The sequence below is a fragment of the Cupressus sempervirens genome, chromosome 5 (assembly GCF_028749045.1).
Source record: "Cupressus sempervirens isolate cs-2001-9-10 chromosome 5, ASM2874904v1, whole genome shotgun sequence".
Classification (NCBI taxonomy): Eukaryota; Viridiplantae; Streptophyta; class Pinopsida; order Cupressales; family Cupressaceae; genus Cupressus; species Cupressus sempervirens.
In genome coordinates this window covers 263,772,878-263,793,314 of record NC_143122.1, presented here as the reverse complement: position 1 = coordinate 263,793,314, position 20,437 = coordinate 263,772,878, and the positions used below count along the sequence as shown (strand labels likewise).

General features: G+C 35.3%; 1 protein-coding gene and 1 pseudogene across 1 annotated transcript; both read left to right on the top strand.

Moving 5' to 3' along the window:
- Window positions 1–874: 874 nt before the first annotated feature.
- LOC149555560 (protein NUCLEAR FUSION DEFECTIVE 4-like) lies at window positions 875–3,202 on the top strand. Its single transcript, XM_089833657.1, has one exon. The coding sequence runs from the start codon at window positions 1,203–1,205 to the stop codon at window positions 2,919–2,921; it is 1,719 nt and encodes a 572-aa protein (XP_089689783.1). The 5' UTR covers window positions 875–1,202; the 3' UTR covers window positions 2,922–3,202.
- Window positions 3,203–5,275: 2,073 nt separating this feature from the next.
- On the top strand, window positions 5,276–6,788 carry LOC149555559 (uncharacterized; annotated as a pseudogene).
- Window positions 6,789–20,437: the final 13,649 nt, after the last annotated feature.

Here is a 20,437-nt window from a genome sequence, read left to right as displayed (position 1 = left end):
AACTCAAAGGCACTGTAGGATAAACTATTGACATTCTCTGACAAGTTGCAGTATGTTGGCTGATCTCTATCTCCATGTACGAGATAGGTTTGAAAATCATCTCTTTCATTGCGCGTGGTCCATGCTTCATTAATTGTCCTTCTTTAAATTGGCTGGATGTATTCAACTATCAACCCATTCGCAATAAACTTAATAGTAAAAATATAGCTCAGCTGTTCACGTCCCGAGATCAGAATTTATGATTTGAGATCGTATCTAGTTTGAAGACTAACTTGACAGATATCTTTTGTTCGCATTACAAGTTTTTTGGGTTTTTAATATTCTGATTGAGTGAAATATAAATACAAATCCTGCTTGTAATCGTGAATTAAATTTATATCGGTACTTAATTTTAAAAAAAGGAAATCAGATGGATACCAGTGATTTGAGTCCTGAAGAGTTGAAGATTTGGTAGAAGAAAACAAAATTTATTAAGATAGGCGAATCATAAAGGCTTGCAGATAGCTGATATGGTTGCTCTCAATTATTCTTCTGAAGAATTCAAGATCCATCAAATCATCAAACAAGATTTAAAATTCATAAATTATTTAAGAGATAGCAAGTCCTTTTAAGTGTTAGACTACTTAGGACTACTTATATATATGATCTGCAAAAGCATTTGTGGATACATTCTTGCATTTCTCAAGTGCCATAGGTAATGGGTCAGCAGAACCCAGGTGAGAAAACCAACACTCCCCTGTATTTGAAATTTGTTTCTAGTTAGGGGAACAGATCCAGTAGTCTTTAGGAGATCTAATGACTGTGATAGAGTAGATGTCATAGATGTTTCTAATAGCCGATCACACATGTAGTAATAGTTGATCATTTTTTAGCTATTTTGGTTAGTGATTGATCCATTTGTGCACACTATTGGGACATTTCATTACGGCTATTAGAACATTCTACCACAAGTACTAGTGTTTTTGGTGAGTGACTATCAGGGGTGAACATAAAAGGTATAGGGTGAGTTGTAAAATGACAATTTTTGACCATTCACACTCCACAGCCTCTATAGAGAGATCCGTAAATGCCCAAACTTTGGCTTTAAGCTCTTGAGTCACCTACAGAGGTACATCAAAAACATCAGCATAATTTGACATACGATTTAGGAGATCTAAGTTTACAAAGTTAGCCTGGACAGCTACTGCGTCTCTTCCCCTAAAATGGATAAAACGGAGTTATCTGTACTAACCAGAAATGTGGCCAAGGGAAGATGGTTTGTGGTGTTTATATGCTTTCTGATCATGTCCCTTGCAGGAGGGACCTACATATTTGGCATATATTCAGAAGCCATTAAAACAGTACTGGGCTATGATCAGGAAACAGTAACCACATTGGGGTTTTTCAAGGATCTTGGGGGGAATGTGGGAATTGTGTCTGGTCTGATTAATGAAGTTGCTCCTCCCTGGGTAGTCCTTGGCATAGGAGCCATCATGAACATCACTGGATATCTCATGATCTGGTTGTCTGTTACCCAAAGGATTGCCAAGCCCAAGACATGGCAGATGTATTTATACATCTGCATAGGCGCCAATTCTCAGACTTTTGCCAACACGGGAGCTCTTGTTACATGTGTGAAAAACTTCCCTCAGAGTAGAGGAAGTGTGCTTGGAATTCTTAAAGGCTTTGTGGGTCTGAGTGGAGCTATCTTCACTCAAATATACCATGCAATTTATGGGCAAGATGATAGAGGCGTAATCCTTCTTTTGGGTATCCTTCCCTCGGCTCTATCTCTTCTTGTAATGTTAATAGTTCGACCCACAAAAGCCGTCACAGAGAAGAATGAACTGAAGCGCTTCTACAATTTTCTCTACATAGCTCTGTTCCTAGCTGGCTTTCTCATGGTTATGATTGTAGTGGAGAACAGAGTGAAAAACTTTCCACGGTCAGGCTACCAAATTGTTGCTGCCTTAGCCATTCTCTTTCTCTTGTCTAATCTTGCTGTTGTTGTCAAAGCAGAAATGGACAAAATGAAGCTCCCAAATTGGGTTTCTGAGAAAACCAATGCACAAGAGAAAAAAGAGAGTGAGCTTGCGGACATGGTGATCAATGGCAGGGATAAAGAGGAGCACAAATCAGCGAAATCCCACCTTGGGAAAATTTTCAAGGGCCCAGCAAGAGGAAATGACTTCACCATCCTACAAGCTCTGGTGAGTGTGGACATGATAATCCTTTTCACGGCAGCAACTTGTGGAATTGGAGCAACTTTAACAGCAATTGATAACATGGGTCAGATTGGAAGAGCCCTGCAATACACCCCCGTGAATATCAGCACCTTTGTTTCCCTCATCAGCATTTGGAATTTCCTAGGCAGGGTAGTTGCAGGATTTCTCTCTGAATTCCTCTTGCAGAAATATAAATTTCCAAGGCCTCTCATGTTCACACTGGTGTTGCTCGTGGGCTGTGTTGGGCATGTTTTTATAGCATTTGCTCTGCCTGGTTCTTTGTATGTAGCATCCATAGCTATAGGCTTCTCTTTTGGAGCTCAATGGCCTCTCTTGCTTGCTATCATCTCGGAGCTCTTTGGTCTAAAGTATTATGCCACCCTTTTCAATTTTGGAGCTGCTGCGAGCCCACTGGGATCCTATCTTCTCTCAGTGAGGGTGGCTGGAGCTCTCTATGACAAAGAAGCCAGAAAGCAACATTTTTCTGAATCTTTGTTGCAGACAGCTCTTGCACCCTCACCATCTCATAATAAGCTGACTTGCGTAGGACATGAGTGCTTTCGACTTAGTTTTATCATAATGACTGTAGTAACATTGTTTGGGGTTCTCATTTCAGGCATTCTTGTTTATAGGACAAGGAAGTTTTATAAAAGTGACATCTATGCTAAGTTTCGAGTTGAACCTGTAAAGTCCGAGGGAGAGGATACTGATAGTTAACTAAGATTGTGTGCGTTTCAAACCATCAAAGAGATGGCGTGTCTGTTTAACGGGCCAGCAGCAGGTGAATGCATGTTTCAAGAGATTTTTCTTCAATCTCAATTGTGCTTATTAGTAGGCTTGTTAAAATTCCACTTGTATTAGCATAATCACTTGACACATTAAGGACAGATTCGTACCATAATTTGTAGGTGATGTTTTACAGGAAAGTGGAGATACCTTTTATTGTGTTGTGATTCCATTGATTTGGATCCAATATCAGCTATTTCAAATATTATTTCCATCACATGTAAAGTTGTTCATGATTGATGTTTGGTGATTCGCATGGGCCAGTAAAGTTTGGTCATTTTTTCATGTCGCATCCTGGACAAAACGACGAGTTCGAGTTCTATCAAAGGAAATGCTCATTATTAAAACTAACAATACAAGTAAAATGTAGTTATCAATGATGAGTTTTAAGCTAATAAATAATAGTACTATAATAATAATTATGACTAAAACAGAAATAAAGATAAATGTATATCTTTATTCTTAAGAACAAATAAATGAAAGTTGACCCATGTATAATAAATTAGCCTACATATACAGATTGCACAACGCTTATTTAGAACTCTAATCTAGGGGAAACAACCTAGTAGCCGCTCAAGCTAACTTCGCACACCTACAGTTCTTAATCCATATGTTGAAATTTGTTGATTGTTTCGGTGAACCTCCATAGATAAGTGAAGAGCTTTAAACTAATCTTTCGAATTCTACAGAGCTCTTAGTGGAACTTGTAGAGTGCAAGGTGGTCTAATAGTGCCATTTTAAAACTTCTGCCCAAAACCCGCCACTAGGACCCCCCAATAGGTGCTCACCAAAAAAATAGTACTGTTTGCACAAATGGACCAAGAAAGCTAAAAAATGATCAACTACTAGTACATGTGTGATCGGCTATTAGTACATGCGCAATCATTTTTTGGAGTTTTTTATGAACTGTAATTGGTTGGGGGAGGGGGGGAATAGGTAATGGTGGATGTGGCAGTAATACAAACATGAGTGGCAATTGGGTCATTTCCCCTTATACTGAGTGGCAATTGGGTCATTTCCCCTTATACTGAGTGGCAACTGGGTCATTTCCCCTAATACAGTTTACCTTTTATCTTCTTACAATTATCTCACTTCCACCAGAACAGATACTAAAAAGATAGAAACTCACATTGAACTCAAAGGCGCTGCTTTTTGGTGTAAATTATTGACATTCTCTGACAAGTTGCCATTATGTAGGCTGATCTCTATCTATACCCCCAATTACAGTTTTTAAAAAGGTCTAAAAAATGATAACAAATGTTCTAATAGCCAGTAACACATGTACTAATAGTTGATCACACATGTACTAATACTTGATCATTTTAAAGCTTTTTTGGTTGCTGATTAGTCCATTTGTGCGAAAAGTACTGTTTGTTTTTTTGTGAGTGGCAATTGGGGGTTGAACATGACGGGCTAACATTTTGAAATGACACTTCTCAACCACTTTGCACTCTACAACTTCTATAAAGAGCTCAGTAAATGTGGTAATGCCTAAATCTTAGGTTTAAGCTCTTCAGTCACCTACTAAGGTTCACAGGAAAACACAGTTAAGTTTTGACATATGAATTAGAAGTTTAAGATGGGAGAAATTAACCTGGGCAGCTGCTGGATCTCTTCCCCTATATAGGTTTGAAAATCATCTCTTTGATTGCGCGTGGTCCATGCTTCATTGATTGTCCTCCCCTATATTCGCTGGATGTATTCAACTATCAACCCATACACAATAAATTTATGTAAACAGATAGCTCAGCTGTTAATGTCCTAAAATCTGAATTTCTGATTTGAGATCGAATCTAGCTTGAAGACTAAGTTTAACAGATATCTTTCGTAGACATTACAAGTTTTTTGGACTTTTATGTTCTGATTGAGTGAAATATAAATATAAATCCTGCTTGTGATCGTGAATTTATTTTACATTGGTACCTACAGAAAAAGAAAGAAATCAGATGGATACTAATGATTTGAGTCCTGAAGAGTTGAAGATTTGGTAGAAGAAAACAACATTTATTAAGATAGGCGAATCATAAAGGCTGGCAGATAGCTGATATGGTTGCTCTCAATTATTCTTCTGATGAATTCAAGATCCATCAAATCATCAAACAAGATTTAAGAATTTATAAAAATTATTAAGAGATAGCAAGTCCTTATATTTGAAGTGCTAGATTACTTATATATATGATCTGCAAAAACATTTCAGGATACATTCTTGCATTTCTCAAATTCGATTGGTAATGGGTCAGTAGAACCCAAGTTTGAAAACCAGTAGTCCCCTGCAAATAGTTAAAATGGATTAAAAAAAGTTACATGTACAGGCCAAAAATGTGGCCAAGGGAAGATGGTCTGTGGTGTTTATATGCTTTCTGATCATGTCCCTTGTAGGAGGGACTTACATATGTGGTATAGATTCAGACGCAGTAAAAACAGTACTGGGCTATGATTAGGAAACAGTGACCACATTAGGGTTTTTTAAGGATCTTGGGGGAAATGATGGAACTGTGTCCGGTCTGACTAATGAACTTGCTCCTCCCTGGGTAGTCCTTGGCATAGGAGCCAGCATGAACATCACTGGATATCTCATGATCTGGCTATCTGTTACCCAAAGGATTGCCAAGCCCAAGACATAGCAGATGTATTTACACATCTGCACAGGACCAATTCTCAGACTTTTGCCAACACTTGCATGTGTGAAGAATTTCCCACAGAGCAAGGGAAGTGTTCTTGGAATTCTTAAAGGCTTTCTGTGTCTGAGTGGAGCCACCTTCACTCAGATATACCATGTAATTTATGGGCAAGATGATAGAGGCATAATCCATCTTTCGGGTATCCTTCCCTCAGCTCTATCTCTTCTTGTAATGTTAATAGTTTGACCCACAAAAGCCGTGACGGAGAAGAATGAACTGAAGCGCTTCTACAATTTTCTCTACATAGCTCTCTTCCTAGCAGGCTGTCTCATGGTTACGATTGCAGTAGAGAACAGAGCGAAAATCTTTCCACAATCAGGCTACCAAATTGTTGCTGCCTTAGCCATACTCTTTCTCTTGTCTAATCTTGCTGTTGTTGTCAAAGCAGAAATGGACAAAATGAAGCTGCCAAATTGGGTTTCTGATGAGAAAACCAGTGTACAAGAGAAAAAGAGTGAACTTGCGGACATGGGGATCAATGGAAGGGACGAAGAGGAGCAGTCCAAATCAGTGAAATCCCACCTTGAGAAAAAATTCAAGGGCCCAGAAAGAGGAAATGACTTCATCTCCTACAAGCTCTAGTGGGTGTGGACATGATAATCCTTTTCATGGCAGCACCTTGTGGAATTGGAGCATCTTTAACGGCAATTGATAACATGGGTCAGAGAGAAAGGGCACTGCAACAAACCCCTATGAATATCAGCACTTTTGTTTCGCTCATCGCCATTTGGAGTTTCCTAGGCAGGGTAGTTGCAGGATTTCTCTCTGAATTCCTCTTGCAGAAAAATAAGCTTCCAAGGCCTCTAATGTTCACACTGGTGTTGCTCATAGGTTGTGTTGGGAATGTTTTTATAGCATTTGCTCTTCCTGGTTCTTTCTATGTAGCATCCATAGCTATAGCCTTATCTTTTGGAGCTCAATGGCCTCTCTTACTTGCTATCATCTCAGAGCTCTTTGGTCTAAGACTCTAAAGCATTATGCCGCCCTGTTCAAATTTGGAGCTGCTGCAAGCCCACTGGGATCCTATCTTCTCTCAGCGAGGGTAGCTGGAGCTCTCTATGATAAAGAAGCCAGAAAACAACAATTTTCTGAATCTTTGTTGTAGACAGCTCGTCCACCCTCGCCATCTCATAATAAGCTGACTTGTGTAGGACAAGTGCTTTCGCCTTTGTTTTATGATAATGACTGGGGTAACATTGTTTGGGGTTCTCATTTCAGGCATTCTTGTTTTTAGGACAAGAAAGTTCTAAAAGAGTGACATCTGGGGTAAGTTTCGAGTTGAACCTGTAAAGTCCGAGGGAGAGGATAATGATAAAGTTAATTAGGATTATTTGCATTTCAAACCATCAAAGAGATGGTATCTGTTTAACGGGCTAGCAACAGGTGAATGCATGTTACAACAGATTTTGCCTTCAATTCCTAATTATGCTTGTTAGTAGGCATGTTAAAATTCAATTTGTATTAGCATATTCACTTGGCACCTTCAGAACAGATTGGTATCAAGATTTGTAGGTGATGTTTTTGATAAACTTTCCATCTTTCTTGTTGGTAAACAAATTGTTCTTTCTTCTAATAGTTCTCTCAAAGTGCTCAAGTGCATAAAGAACAATTGGATACAACATTTGGGAAAATGTTACTTGATAACTAATTTCCCTCTAAATTATAGGTACAACACCCTTACATATGATTTTCAAAGAATTTGTTTATTTCTAATCCTACTATGGTGTGTTCTTGACCAAAGAATAAAAGAGGTAAATCAAGTTAGACCTAGGCAAGACTAACTCAGGCAATGGGTTAGTTTTGAAATGAGATCAATTCTGAAAATTTACACATCTTATGAATCCACGTAATTAATCATGCAATTATGAAAACTTGTAACATGAATTATATGCAGAATGATATGATATGATGCTAAGATGCAAGACTACAATAGAAGTATTTCTTTTAACTTTAGCAATTCTCTGATTACTTATAAGTTAGTTAAATTGAAAAGAGATACAAAACTCCGTTTGTTTTCTAATTTCTAATCTAACTTGAAAGAAATACACAGACTAACATATGCATGGAACAGTAAATCAATGGTATCAAACACTACAATTCTTGTCTCTGCAACAATGAGTATTTCACACCAATATTTGTCAACCTCTTCATTAACTATGAAAGTTACATTTATAGGCCTCCTCTTCAGGTTCTTAAAAAATTACGGATTCATTAGTCACATTAACAAAGCACTTGAATCGTTCAGAAATCCAATAGTCATCAATTGGAATTTAATACATCAAAGAAAGGAAGCAGAAATGGTTAGAAACCCTAAAAAATGATTCATATTCCTCTTTGATCTATAGCAGTCATCTTGGCGCCAAAAAATGTATTTCATATCCCAACGGTCACTACAACTTTAAATCTTTACTGTCGATCCTCTATCGACGATCGTGATTAAGACATTAAAACCCTTTTTATTTTTTCCCTTTTTGCTTCTTCGCAACCATCATTCATTCGATGTCTTCTTCCAATATGACGATGCAATTGATTGATTTTCACTGCTTCGCAACTTCACTAGTTAACTTTAAAATTAACTTTAACTCCTTGTGACCATGAGATAACCATTTGGTTTAACTGTTAACACTTTCACCATGTCGCAACTTAAAATGTCTTGAATGCTCCTTAGCTAGTGACCTTGCGAAAACTGTTCACCTTAACCGCTACCATTTCTCACACTGTCACAACCTTAACTTTAGGTTAACCTTAACTTCTTGCGACCATTCAATTTTTTGTTTTAAAAGTTTGACTGTTATCACTTTCGTCTGGTCACAATTCATAACTTCTGCGTATAATTTGACCATGTGACGATGCAACCACTGAATTTCTCTACTTTGTCGTGCTAACTCTAGGTTAACTCACATTGTTTGTGACCAAGCAATCAATGGCTTTTGCAAGTTCGTTATGTCAACTCCTGGTTATCTTTAATCACTCACACACATGTGATAAGCATTGATCTTAAAGATCTGAAGACTAAGATTAGAAGATCTAAATCCTCTTGTTCACTTCTGTAGTGCGGGTCCATCTTCTAGCTATGTACATTGTGGCAAACAAGTGGCACTATTTCATTGGTTAGAGAGTTTGGTGACTATAGAATATGATGGGCCCATGTGAACACATGTCATTCTGTTTTCTTTGTTGCATCTTCATACCCTTAATTTTCTTTTGACTAGAACAGGCTGTGATATAGCGATGACTATTAAATTGACCATCTTGCATCTTTGTTATGGTTTAAGGCTTAACACTTCATTCTCTTGCGATGTTGCAATCACTTCACCTTTAACTACTTTTGCTCATTCGTTGACATAATACCTCTCATTCACTTAAACCACACGACCAAGCGAATGAAGAAATTTAAGCATTCAGTAATCATATTCACCAAGTCGCAAATTAAAATGCCTTGAATGCTTCTTAGCTGGCAACCTTGTGAAAACTATTCACCTCAACTTTTATTGTCTTTTGCACTTTCACAACTCGGGACCTTAACCGTTATTGAAGTCTTGCGATCTTGTGCCAACATCCAACTTAACCATTCTAAAAACTTTCACAAGTCTACAACTTGAAACTGAACATTCTGCTGACTATGTGCGATGAAGCAATAATGTTTATCTTAAATGCTACTGCCATTTTCACATGATCACAATTTGAAAAAGATTAATTGTTCTACCATCTGCAAGGATGCGATAGAGGGCTTTTTGCTACTTCGCAACTTGATTTTCATATCTTTAAAATAGGTTGTGATGTTGCAAAAAGCATTGATCTAAACTAATCTGATGATTAAGAATCCATCTCTAAGACAATTTGACTTTTCAATCAGTGATGTGGACCTCCAACTATATTCTACATTATTAATCTAATTTCTATCTTCGTTCTTGCCACCTTTGACCAAGAAAATTGCCATTGTTGAGCAGATTGAGCATTTTTGAACATTTTTGCTTTCTCTTTTGCGTTTGATTGAAATACCTTCATGGGCTGAAACACATTGAGGAGAAGGCAGACTAAAAATTAATGTAGAAGTTTCAATATAAGGACTAGGAATTTGAAATTCATCCTTGAAGAACTACAGTATGTCATGATTGAGTTTAATATGATCTTTATCATGTTAGGTAGTAAACTTACCCATTATGACACATGATTTTAGGATAACCCGCCTAGTTCATTAGAAGAAAAAGGCAAATGAGGAAAACCTGATAAAGATCTCCTAGCTTAAGGAGAACTAGACTTAGACTCATCATATGAAAATCAAAAGAATGCCACTTTTGACTTGACATCTAAAGTTCATTTGTTTTATCATGGGAAGAACAAAAGTGGGAGCAACATCCCTCCCCCAACCAAAAAAAAAAGTGCAGACCCCTTTGAGAAAATTCATGCTCATGATCTCATATTCATAAGTAATATCTTAGAATGATGTTTATGGATTCAATTGTGTCGTTTTATTTTGCATCAATATCTTGAATCACACTCTATGATCCATCATCATTGTGAATAGTAGAGAACAAAAGTGATATCTTTTTTTCAAAAAGTTCTACTATCTAATAGTGTACAGCATTTTAAAAGGATGAAAGAAAATTCAGGTTTGATTTGGTTTGGTTAAATTAGTTTTATTATTTGGGTATAATTTATACTCAATATATTGATTACATTGAAGTGGAGATACCTTGTGTGGTGTGGTAATTCCATTAGTTTGTATCCAATATGAACTATTTCAAATATTATTTTTAGTGACTATAATGAATTGTTCATGATTGATCATTGATGACTCGTATTGGCCACTAAAGTTTGGTAAATTTTTAATATTGCATCCTAGACAAAACAAATAACAATATGAGACCCTTCAAAGTGCATGCTCATTATTAAAATTTGGAACTTGTCAAAGTAATAGACCCGTTATCAAAAATTGAAACCCTTCCAAAAGATAGACACATTATTGATATTTATCAAAACAATAGACTCATTATCAAAATTTCTCTAAATAGACTCACTTAAACATATTTAACACCCATCGTAATAACATATTTGTAAATTTTATAATTTTCTTTTCTATTTAGATAGTTATGTCACAAGTAAAACTATATTTTCAGTGACTATAATGAGTTGTTCATGATTGATCATTGATGACTCGTATGGGCCACAAAAGTTTGGTCAATTTTTAATATTGCATCCTAGACAAAACAAATAACAATATGAGACCCTTCAAAGTGCATGCTCATTATTAAAATTTGGAACTTGTCAAAGTAATAGACTTGTTATCAAAAACTGAAATCCTTCCAAAAAATAGACACATTATTGATATTTATCAAAACAATAGACTCATTATCAAAATTTCTCTAAACAAACTCACTTAAACATATTTAACACCTATCATAATAACATATTTGTAAATTTTGTAATTTTCTTTCCTATTTAGATAGTTATGTCACAATTAAAACTATATTTTCACCTACAAGATGAATTTAAGCATTTCTGCATTATGAACGGAGATATGTTAAAATTATATATCCTATCAGAAATTTAATGCAGTTGGTCGGTTGTTCCTAGAGCCAAATGCCCACCTACCCACCTGACAACATTTAACTCGATAGGTGAGTTTGAAATCCAAATGAGAGGGAAACATTTTGCTAGAAGACAAAAGCAATGAATCTCATTCATTTCAATAGATCAAATAGATTAGAGAGTAGTAGAAAAGTACAAAGCAAAGCACAAAGCAAAGAAGGAAAATGATCAACAGATCAAGTCAAAGGTCAGAGAATAGAAGGAAGGTTAGGAAGAGGATAGTGTTTGCAATGACATGGATCTTGACCATCTTGTTCTCTATGAGTTTGTATTGTTTTGTCCTGTGAAGCAATGATTGCTCTAGGCTCATTGTATGCAGCCTTTAGTGCTGTAAGTTTGAGTTTGAATTTAGTTTTATCAGTTTGAAGTTTCTAGTGTTTTCTGGTTAAAGCCGAATGCTCCCATATTTTTTAATAGTTTACCCTAGTTGAATAGAAAGCAAGCAAGCAAGCATACAAATCTTTTTTGTTTCCTCTCCATTTCTTATTGCATGGTATTTTGTATTTGAGAAGTTCATTATTGGAAGCTTTACTATTATGCTCTTTGTGCTTTAATTGTGGAAATGTTTAGACAAGAAGTTTATTAAAAGATCACTCAGTTTGTGTAAGACATGTTGTCTTTACTGAGTCCACCAAGTTTGTCTTTGTAGTCCTTACCGAGTTCACTTGGTTCCTTTCATTAATCGAGCTCACTCAACATCTTCTCTACTGAGCTCTATCTTGCAACAAGGACTGATCTCACTCAACATCCATATAACCGAGCTCAATTGGCATACACTGTGCTGAGTTTCCCTTGCTATCGAGCTCACTCGGATCCTTCTCATGCTGAGTAACTCGACACCATCTCCCTAGCACTCGACACCCTCTTATGTCGAGAAAAATTGTCACTTGACATTGTCTATTGCCAAGAAATTTTTTAGGGTTGTGATTTATTTTTCATATGGTATCAGAGCTATGAGTCCCCACATCCACAATGAATTAGGGAATTTTCTTTTTGGGTATATTTGACATGGTAGGAGATGTAGGAAAGATATGGTAGAAGCCACCATCCTTTAATGGACAAAATTATAATACATGGGAAAAGAAGATGAAAACCATAATGGTAGCTAATGACTTATTGATAATTTGTGACCAATGGATTCAATGATGTTACAGTCCTAGCACTGTATGTTGCCCTCACGAACCCACATAAGACTTAGTTGAAAGAATCAAGGAGAAAGGATGTGAAAGTATTAAGTTTGATTGAGGCAGCAATGACAAAAACAATCTTTCCCAAGATTGTAGGAAAAGATATCGAGGAGTTTACCTCAGAAATATGACAACCTTGTGATGACCATTGAGAAAGCAAAGGACCTCACCACATTGACCATGGATGAGTTGATGGGAACTCTTCAAACCTATGAGCACTGGATTAACTGATCAACAATAACTTCCCAAGAGTAGCCTTTTAAGGCTCAAGAGAATTCAAGAAGCAGGGTGATCAGTCAAAGAAAAATGCAAATGTGGGTAATGTGAACATGGGAAATCCAAACAATCCCACAACTTTCATCATGTGCAACATTGGTGAAGAAAGCAACCCTAAGGTATGGTACCTAAACAACAGTTGTAGCAACTATATGAGTGGTAATGGAAGTTTATTTTCTTTCATTAATAGGACTTTTAAGTCTGAAATTGAGATGGGAAATAATAGAACCATTCCCATAGTGGGCAAAGGATCTATCATGGTTCGCACCAAGCAAGGTGAGATGAAGGAGATACAAAATGTATACTTTTCCTTCAGTATGAAACACAACTTGATGAGTTTTGGACAGCTCATTGAAAATGGATACAAGGTGCTAATAGAAAATGACAAGTGTGTCATTCATGACAAGGATGAGAGTAATAGATTACTTGTAGCAATCCAAATGACAAAGAAATGGATGTTCCCTTTGAGGATAGAGACATGCTTCTCTTCTCAAGTTAGTATTGCACCTCCCATGCATGCATGTACAACAGTATATCAGCAATCAACTCTTAGGAGTGTGGTTGAAGACCCCTCCAAGCTTTGGCATCTCAGATATGGACATCTTGGCCTTGTTGGTTTAAATTCGTTGTCCAAGAAAAGAATGGCGGATAGTTTTTCAAACATAGTAGATTCATATGACAAGTGTGAGGCTTGTATTTTGGGTAAGCAACATAGGCTTCCCTTTAATTTTGAAAATTCTAGAAGGGCTAGAGCACCATTAGAGTTGGTGCATTCTAATTTAGTAGGCCCTGTGCAAACTACTTCTATTAGGGGGACTACTCATTTTATGACATTCATAGATGATTTCAGTCATAGACATGGGTTTATTTTTTGAAGAACAAATATAAAGCATTTGATAAATTTGTTGAATTTAAAGCCTTGGCTGAAAAGGAATGTGGACACTATGTTAAAGTCCTTAGATCAGATAGAGGAAGGGAGTATACCTCCAATTTGTTTGTAAATTGTTGTAGGAAAAATGGCATAAAGAAAGAGCTTACAGCCAGTTATACTCCACAAAAAAATGGAGTGGCTTAGAGGAAGAATATGACCATTGTTGAAATGGCAAGAAGCATGATGAAAGCAAAAGGACACCCAACTGAATATTGGGGAGAAGCTATAGCAACAATAGTATATTTGATTAACATGTATCCTACAAAGTCAGTTTGTGACAAGATTCCTCTTGAGGCTTGGTCAAGGAATAGATGGATAGTTGAACACTTGAGAGTGTTCAGATGTGTAGCATATGCACATGTACCTAAGGAACAAAGGCAGAAGCTAGATGACAAAGGTGTGAAGTGTATCTTCATAGGTTATAGCTTGAAATCAAAGGCTTATAGATTGTATGATCCTATCACCAAGAAGATCATCATTTCAAGAGATGTGGAATTTCTTGAAAATAAGTCATGGGATGGCTTAGTTGATGAATCTTCAAGCACTTCAAGCAAAGTGCCGAGTATTGATGAGGAAGAGGATGACATTGGTGATGAGTAGGATGATGGAGCAACAAACACGAAAAATTGTAGATAAAGGAAAAAAAGGCAAGCAACCCCTTACATGTTGAGTGATGGCTCCAAACACTTCTAGACAACAATAATACTAAGAATTCAAATCCCACTCTCGCCTCCCTATTGCCAAGAAAGACTAAAAGTCTAAAGGAGATATACCAAGAAACAATGTATGAGGAAGATTATGATGAGAATGTAAACTTTGCATTATTTTCTCATAGTGATCCAATTTATTTTGAAGAAGCTATGAAGAAAGAGAAATGGTGCAATGCCATTGATGAGGAAATAAATGCTATTGAAAGAAATGAAACATGTGAGTTAACTACATTGCCTCCCAAGAAGCAAGTAATTGGAGTGAAATGGGTTTATAAGACCAAGTGCAATTCTGAAGGAAAAATAGATAGGCACAAGGCACATTCAGTGGTCAAAGGGTACAAGCAACAGTATGGTAGAGATTATGATGAGACATAGGCCCTGGTTGCAAGAATGGAAACTATGCATGCAATCATAACAATTGCAACCCAACACAAATGGAAATTATATCAAATGGATGTGGAGTCCGCCTTCTTGAATGGTGTAGTGAAAGAAGAGGTTTATGTGGAGCAAACACCTAGTTATGAAGTTCCAGATGAAGAACACACGGTGTATAGATTGAAGACAGCTCTATATGGGCTTAAGCAAGCTCCACGAGCATGGTACAATAGGATTGTAAAGTTTTTAGAAATTCTGTGCCTTTGATCAGACTTATAAATCTATCCTCTATTACTGAAGAATGAACTTCTTAAATTCTGAAGTATGAAGTAGTTGTCAATCTTTATTCTGATCTGAAAGTAGTTTTATCTCTACAATAAATTGACTGGATATTGTTGCTTGAAGGAGCATACTTAAATGTATTTGTGTGTCCTTAAAACTACAACAATAACCTCCCTAAATATCATGACTAAAGGGCATGTCCCTCAAAGGGACATGTCCCTTCCGAAGTCAGCACATATAACCTCTCCTAGAAATCAACAATATGAAAGATAATTAATATTAATCGCTAACTAAAACAATGTGTTAGATTAGTATTGAATATCAAAGAAACCTTTAAGAAGTTGCCACCTCACAAGAGGAGTATATGAATATACTTAATTCCATATATATTATATTTAAGATGAGAAGATCAACTGTAGTCTGCACATTCAAACCTGTAGGTTATCTGGTTACAAACTTAACACTCCCTCTTAACTTGATAATCATACAGAGAGATATCATATCTAGCAACATTAGTAAAGATGAATAAGCAAGAATTGATACTCTATATCTATCTAAATCTTCTTAGTATGTGGTATCATAGAACACATGATACAATGTCATATTATTAAACCTGTGATATGACAAATCACTGCTACTAGTGATAAGATAGAGGATAAATCTGAAGAACAATTTAAGTTCTCCATTTATCCACGTTGTGACTCATAGATACTAGTATTATTATATCACAACATGATCCTAAGTTAAGATCTACCAAAACATAAGCTAAACTCCAGAGAATAATAAAATTCTTCCTTTATCCAAATTATGACTTATAGACATAGCAATGTCTACATCACAATATGATCTTGAACTCATCTAGATCTTACAATAGAACTCTATTGTTTAACACATTATCTAAGAGATTGCCATCTCTTATAATTTCTTTTATACAAGTGTTTATTGTCTCAGAGATCATCACCTCTTAAATAATGAATGCAAATGGTGGAGCCCATAATAGTCAATAGCCTGACAAATAAAATTGTTTTATTAATAATTTAAAGAATACAAATGGATTACAATTCAACCATACCAAGTCTTCTCTTGAAGTGGTTTATCTTCACTCTAGATAGAGGTTTGGTGAAAATGTCTGTTGTCTGATCTGCAGTGCACATGTATTCTAATTTTACAGAATTCATGTCTACCACATCTCTTACATAATGGTAAGGAATTTCAATATTCTTGGACCTGGCATGAAAAAATGGATTCACTGAAAGCTTGATGGAACTCTTATTATCACAATGAATAATTGTAAGATTCATGGCTTGTCCAAATAATTCACAAGTAACTTAGCCAAATTGCTTCTTGAGAGGCCATTGCTGCTACAATGTATTTGGCTTCTATGAAACTTTTAGCTATTGAAGACTACTTCCTGCATATCCAAGATATCATTGGTGATCCTAAACTAAAACAACATCCTGAAGTACTTTTCCTATCGTTAACACTTCCACCCCAATCCGAGTCAGTGAATCCATGTAAATCTAAGCCAACCTTCTCGTATTTGAGTCCAAAATTAAGAGTGTCTTGTAAGTATCTCATAATGTGTTTAACTACAACTAGGTGAATCCCCTTTGGCTAAACACATAAACTGGCTTAAGGCATTAATAACATAGCAAATATCAAGTCTTGTATTTACTAAGTACATAAGGGACCCAATCATCTATCTGTAGATAGTAGAAGATCTATGGAAGGTTATTCTGCAACTGCTTCCTTAAGTTTATGTAGATTAGTCTCCATTGAAGAAGACATAGATTTGTAATTGCACATTCCAAATCTCTTTAAAATGTTTAACGTATACTTCCCTCGATTAAGTATGATACTATCAAAATTTTGCCATACTTCCAGTCCTAGGAAGTAATGAAGGAGTCCCAAGTCTTTCATCTTGAATTCTCTAGTTAGATCTTTCTTGCATTGATCTATAAAATGATCATCACTTGTTATTAGTAAATCATCAACATATAGTATCAGAATTACCATATCATCTTTATCTCTTTTATAATATAAATTTGGATCATCTTCATTCTTGGAGAATTCTAAGTCAGTGAGATACTTATCAATTCTTTCATACCAGGCCCTTGGAGCCTATTTAAGCCCATAGAGAGCTTTTTTGAGCTTGCAAACAAAAACATTAGGATCATGAGTTTCAAATCCTTCAGGTTGCTCCATATATACTTCTTCTGTAATCTTTCCATTTAGGAATGCTATTTTTACATCCATCTGATGTACTTTCCATCCCTTCGATGTTGCAATTACTAAGACCACTTTTACGGAGGTATATCTAGCAACAAGAGCAAAGGTTTCTTCATAATCAATCCCTTCTTTCTGAAAAAATCCTCTAACAAATCTAGCTTTATACTTTTCAATGCTATTTTCATCAGCATGCTTTATTTTAAATATCCACTTGGAAGAAACAAAACATTTTCCTTTAGGTCTTCAAACAATTTCCCAAACATCATTATTCATAACAGATTGATATTCTTCTGTCATAGCTTCTTTCCAAGCTGTATGTTTAATATTATCAGAAGGATTGGTTGGTTCTGTTTTGGATAAATCACTCATGTTTGTTGTATAACTAGAGAATCTTTTAGGTCTTTTTCTTTCTCTGACTATTTTAGAAGGTGTAGAAAAGTCTTGAGTTGCCTCGACTATTTTAATGGCCCAAAGTGGTCTTTTCTTTGAATTTTGAGTTTCTTCAAGATTTAGATTTTTTCATCTTCAATTTCTTCTAAGTTCTCCCTCTAGGACCTAGATTCACTATTACTTTTAGAACTAGGTAAAGGAGAAGGTTCTTTAGAACATAGGGCTCTTTTGAATTCTAGATTTTCTTTAAAAATTACATCCCTACTAAGTTCAATACTTTTCTGTCCAGATATGAAAATCCTATATGCCTTAGATGTTTCACTATACTCTAAAAAAATACATTTCTTCTTAAAGGGTTCTAGTTTAGTTCTCGTTTCTTTTGGAACATGGATATATACGAGACACCCAAAAATATTAAGATGACTTATATTAGGTTTGACCTTAGTAAATACTTCTTCAGGGGTTTTATCTTTAAGGTAAGAATGCAAGCTTCTGTTTTGGATAGAGATAGTAGTACAAGAGGCTTATGCCCAAAGATAATATTCTAGATTTTGATTAAAAACCATAGCTCTAGCAGCTTCTATAATTGTTCTATTCTTTCTTTCTGCTACCCCATTTTATTCTAGATTATAAAGAGCAATGTACTCCCTCTTAATCCATGATTCTTTACAAAACCTTTTAAACAAATTTGAGCTGTATTCCCCTCTGTTATCAATTTTAAGGGTTTTAATTTTATGTCCTAATGAGTTTTCAGTTAATGTTTTGAATTCTTTAAATCTCTTTAAGATTTCTTCTAATTCTTTACATTTTAAGAAGTAAATTCATGCTTTCCTACAGAAGTCATTTATGAACAAAATATAATACTAGAATCCTCCAAGAGAAGGAATAGACATAAGTCCACAAAATTGAATGAATTAATTCCAAAAAATTATTTATTTTTCTAGTGCTATCATGAAATGGACTTTTGGCGTTCCTACCTAGAGCGCATCCTTTGCATATGCTTGAGTGGTCTTTATTTAGTTTAGGTAACCCAGTAACCATCTTCTCCATAATTGATAAGGTTTTAAAATTTAGATACCCTAATCTTCTATGCCATATTTCATTTATGTTTGTAGCTTCATGAATTAAGGCTTGAATAGGTCGACTAGATTCTGTATTCAATTCATACAAATATCCTTTTCTCTGACCAATCAACTTAGCTTTCTTGATTGAGGAGTTCTTTGCCCAAGTTATTACTTTGTCATCCATGAATGCAACATTATGCCCATCATCTTCTAGTGCTGTAATTGAGATTAGATTTCTTTTAATTTCTAATATGTAGAGTACACCTTTGAGAAGAAGAGAATTTCCAGATTTTAGATTCAAGGTGCAATTTTCAATTCCTTCAATGGAATGTGTTGAATTATCACCAATGGTAACTTTGCCATTAACCTTTTCTGATAAAGGGTCTAGTGCTTCTTTGTATCCCGTCATTTGTCTAGAAGATCCACTATCAATTACCCATGCTTTATTTGAGATTTCATTTGATAGAGATGAATACAATACATAATTCTTAGGATCATAAGTATCTTCTTCCCTAGTAACATTTGTACAGTTTTTTTGTTGTTTATCATTCTCAGGACAATTAGATCTATAGTGTCCAAACTTTTCACATCTGAAACATTTTATCTTGGATAGATCTTTCTTGGGTCTTCCATTCCTTTGATTTCCCTTTTTCTTCTTGAAATGCTTCCTCTTGCCCTTAGAGGAGTTTGTATTAAGGACATGTAGTTCTTCATCTTCGATTTGGGTAGAAGCAAGGAGTTGGGTCTCAATTCCATGGAAGTTTGCAATTTGAGATTGCACTCTTTTATAAACAAGTACCCGTTTAAAAAAAAATGGGTACCCATTTTAGGCTCAGGCGCTTGATCCAAAATTTATAAAATGGGCACCTATTTTTTTAAAAATCGGGTACCTATTTTTTATTTTGAAAAAACGGGTACCTATTTTTGAAAACATAAAAAATTTGTGTTTTACCCTTTTTTGAAAAGTAAAAAATGGGTACCCATTTTCAAAATGGGTAACCATTTCTAAAAGTTAAAATTTTTTTTGGGAGATTTTGTATGTTGATTTGACTTTTTCAAAATGGGTGCCTATTTGTTTAATTTCAAATAATGGGTGCCCGTTTCTTACAACATTAGGCAAGATTTTTTTCTCCTACCTCAGATTTTGGTTCAGGATAGGCTTGGTGAGACCAAGCCTATGCCTTGACCTCTCAAGATTTGGCTAAGGCATTGAACTCACAAATTCACACCTTGCCATAATTTTTAGAGGTTCTTCTCGATGAAATTTTTAAATGAAACAAAAACCCATTAGAGCTCTCACTGTCCTAATTTTAGAAATATAAGTTTTATAGTGCTATGATTTTATTTACTATTTTTTAATGAAAGGTGGTACCTAAATGTAAAATTGTGAAGTTCACTAAAACTTGAATAACTTTTTCATTTTATATTTTTTTCTTAAATTAATTTATATGTCATCAATCTACATACAATTCTTTTGAGGTTTAAATATTTTTTTGAAAAAAGTGAAATTTTGATCAAATTATAGTGTCCGTACATGAGATGTTTTAATTTTTTTCTTTATATCCATTTAATGATTAATAATAATAAAATTATTCAATAAAAAATTAAAGAAAAATATTTTCATCAATCTTAGGTGTATTAGGTAACTCCCTTTAAAAGGATTTATGAAAACTCATTTATTTGTGTCAAATTATGGTGTCTGTACACAAGTGTGGTATGATCATGAAACA

Bases quoted from the DNA above. Each gene is read 5' to 3' on its own strand.
- LOC149555560 (XM_089833657.1), top strand. From the start codon at position 1,203: ATGGATAAAACGGAGTTATCTGTACTAACCAGAAATGTGGCCAAGGGA.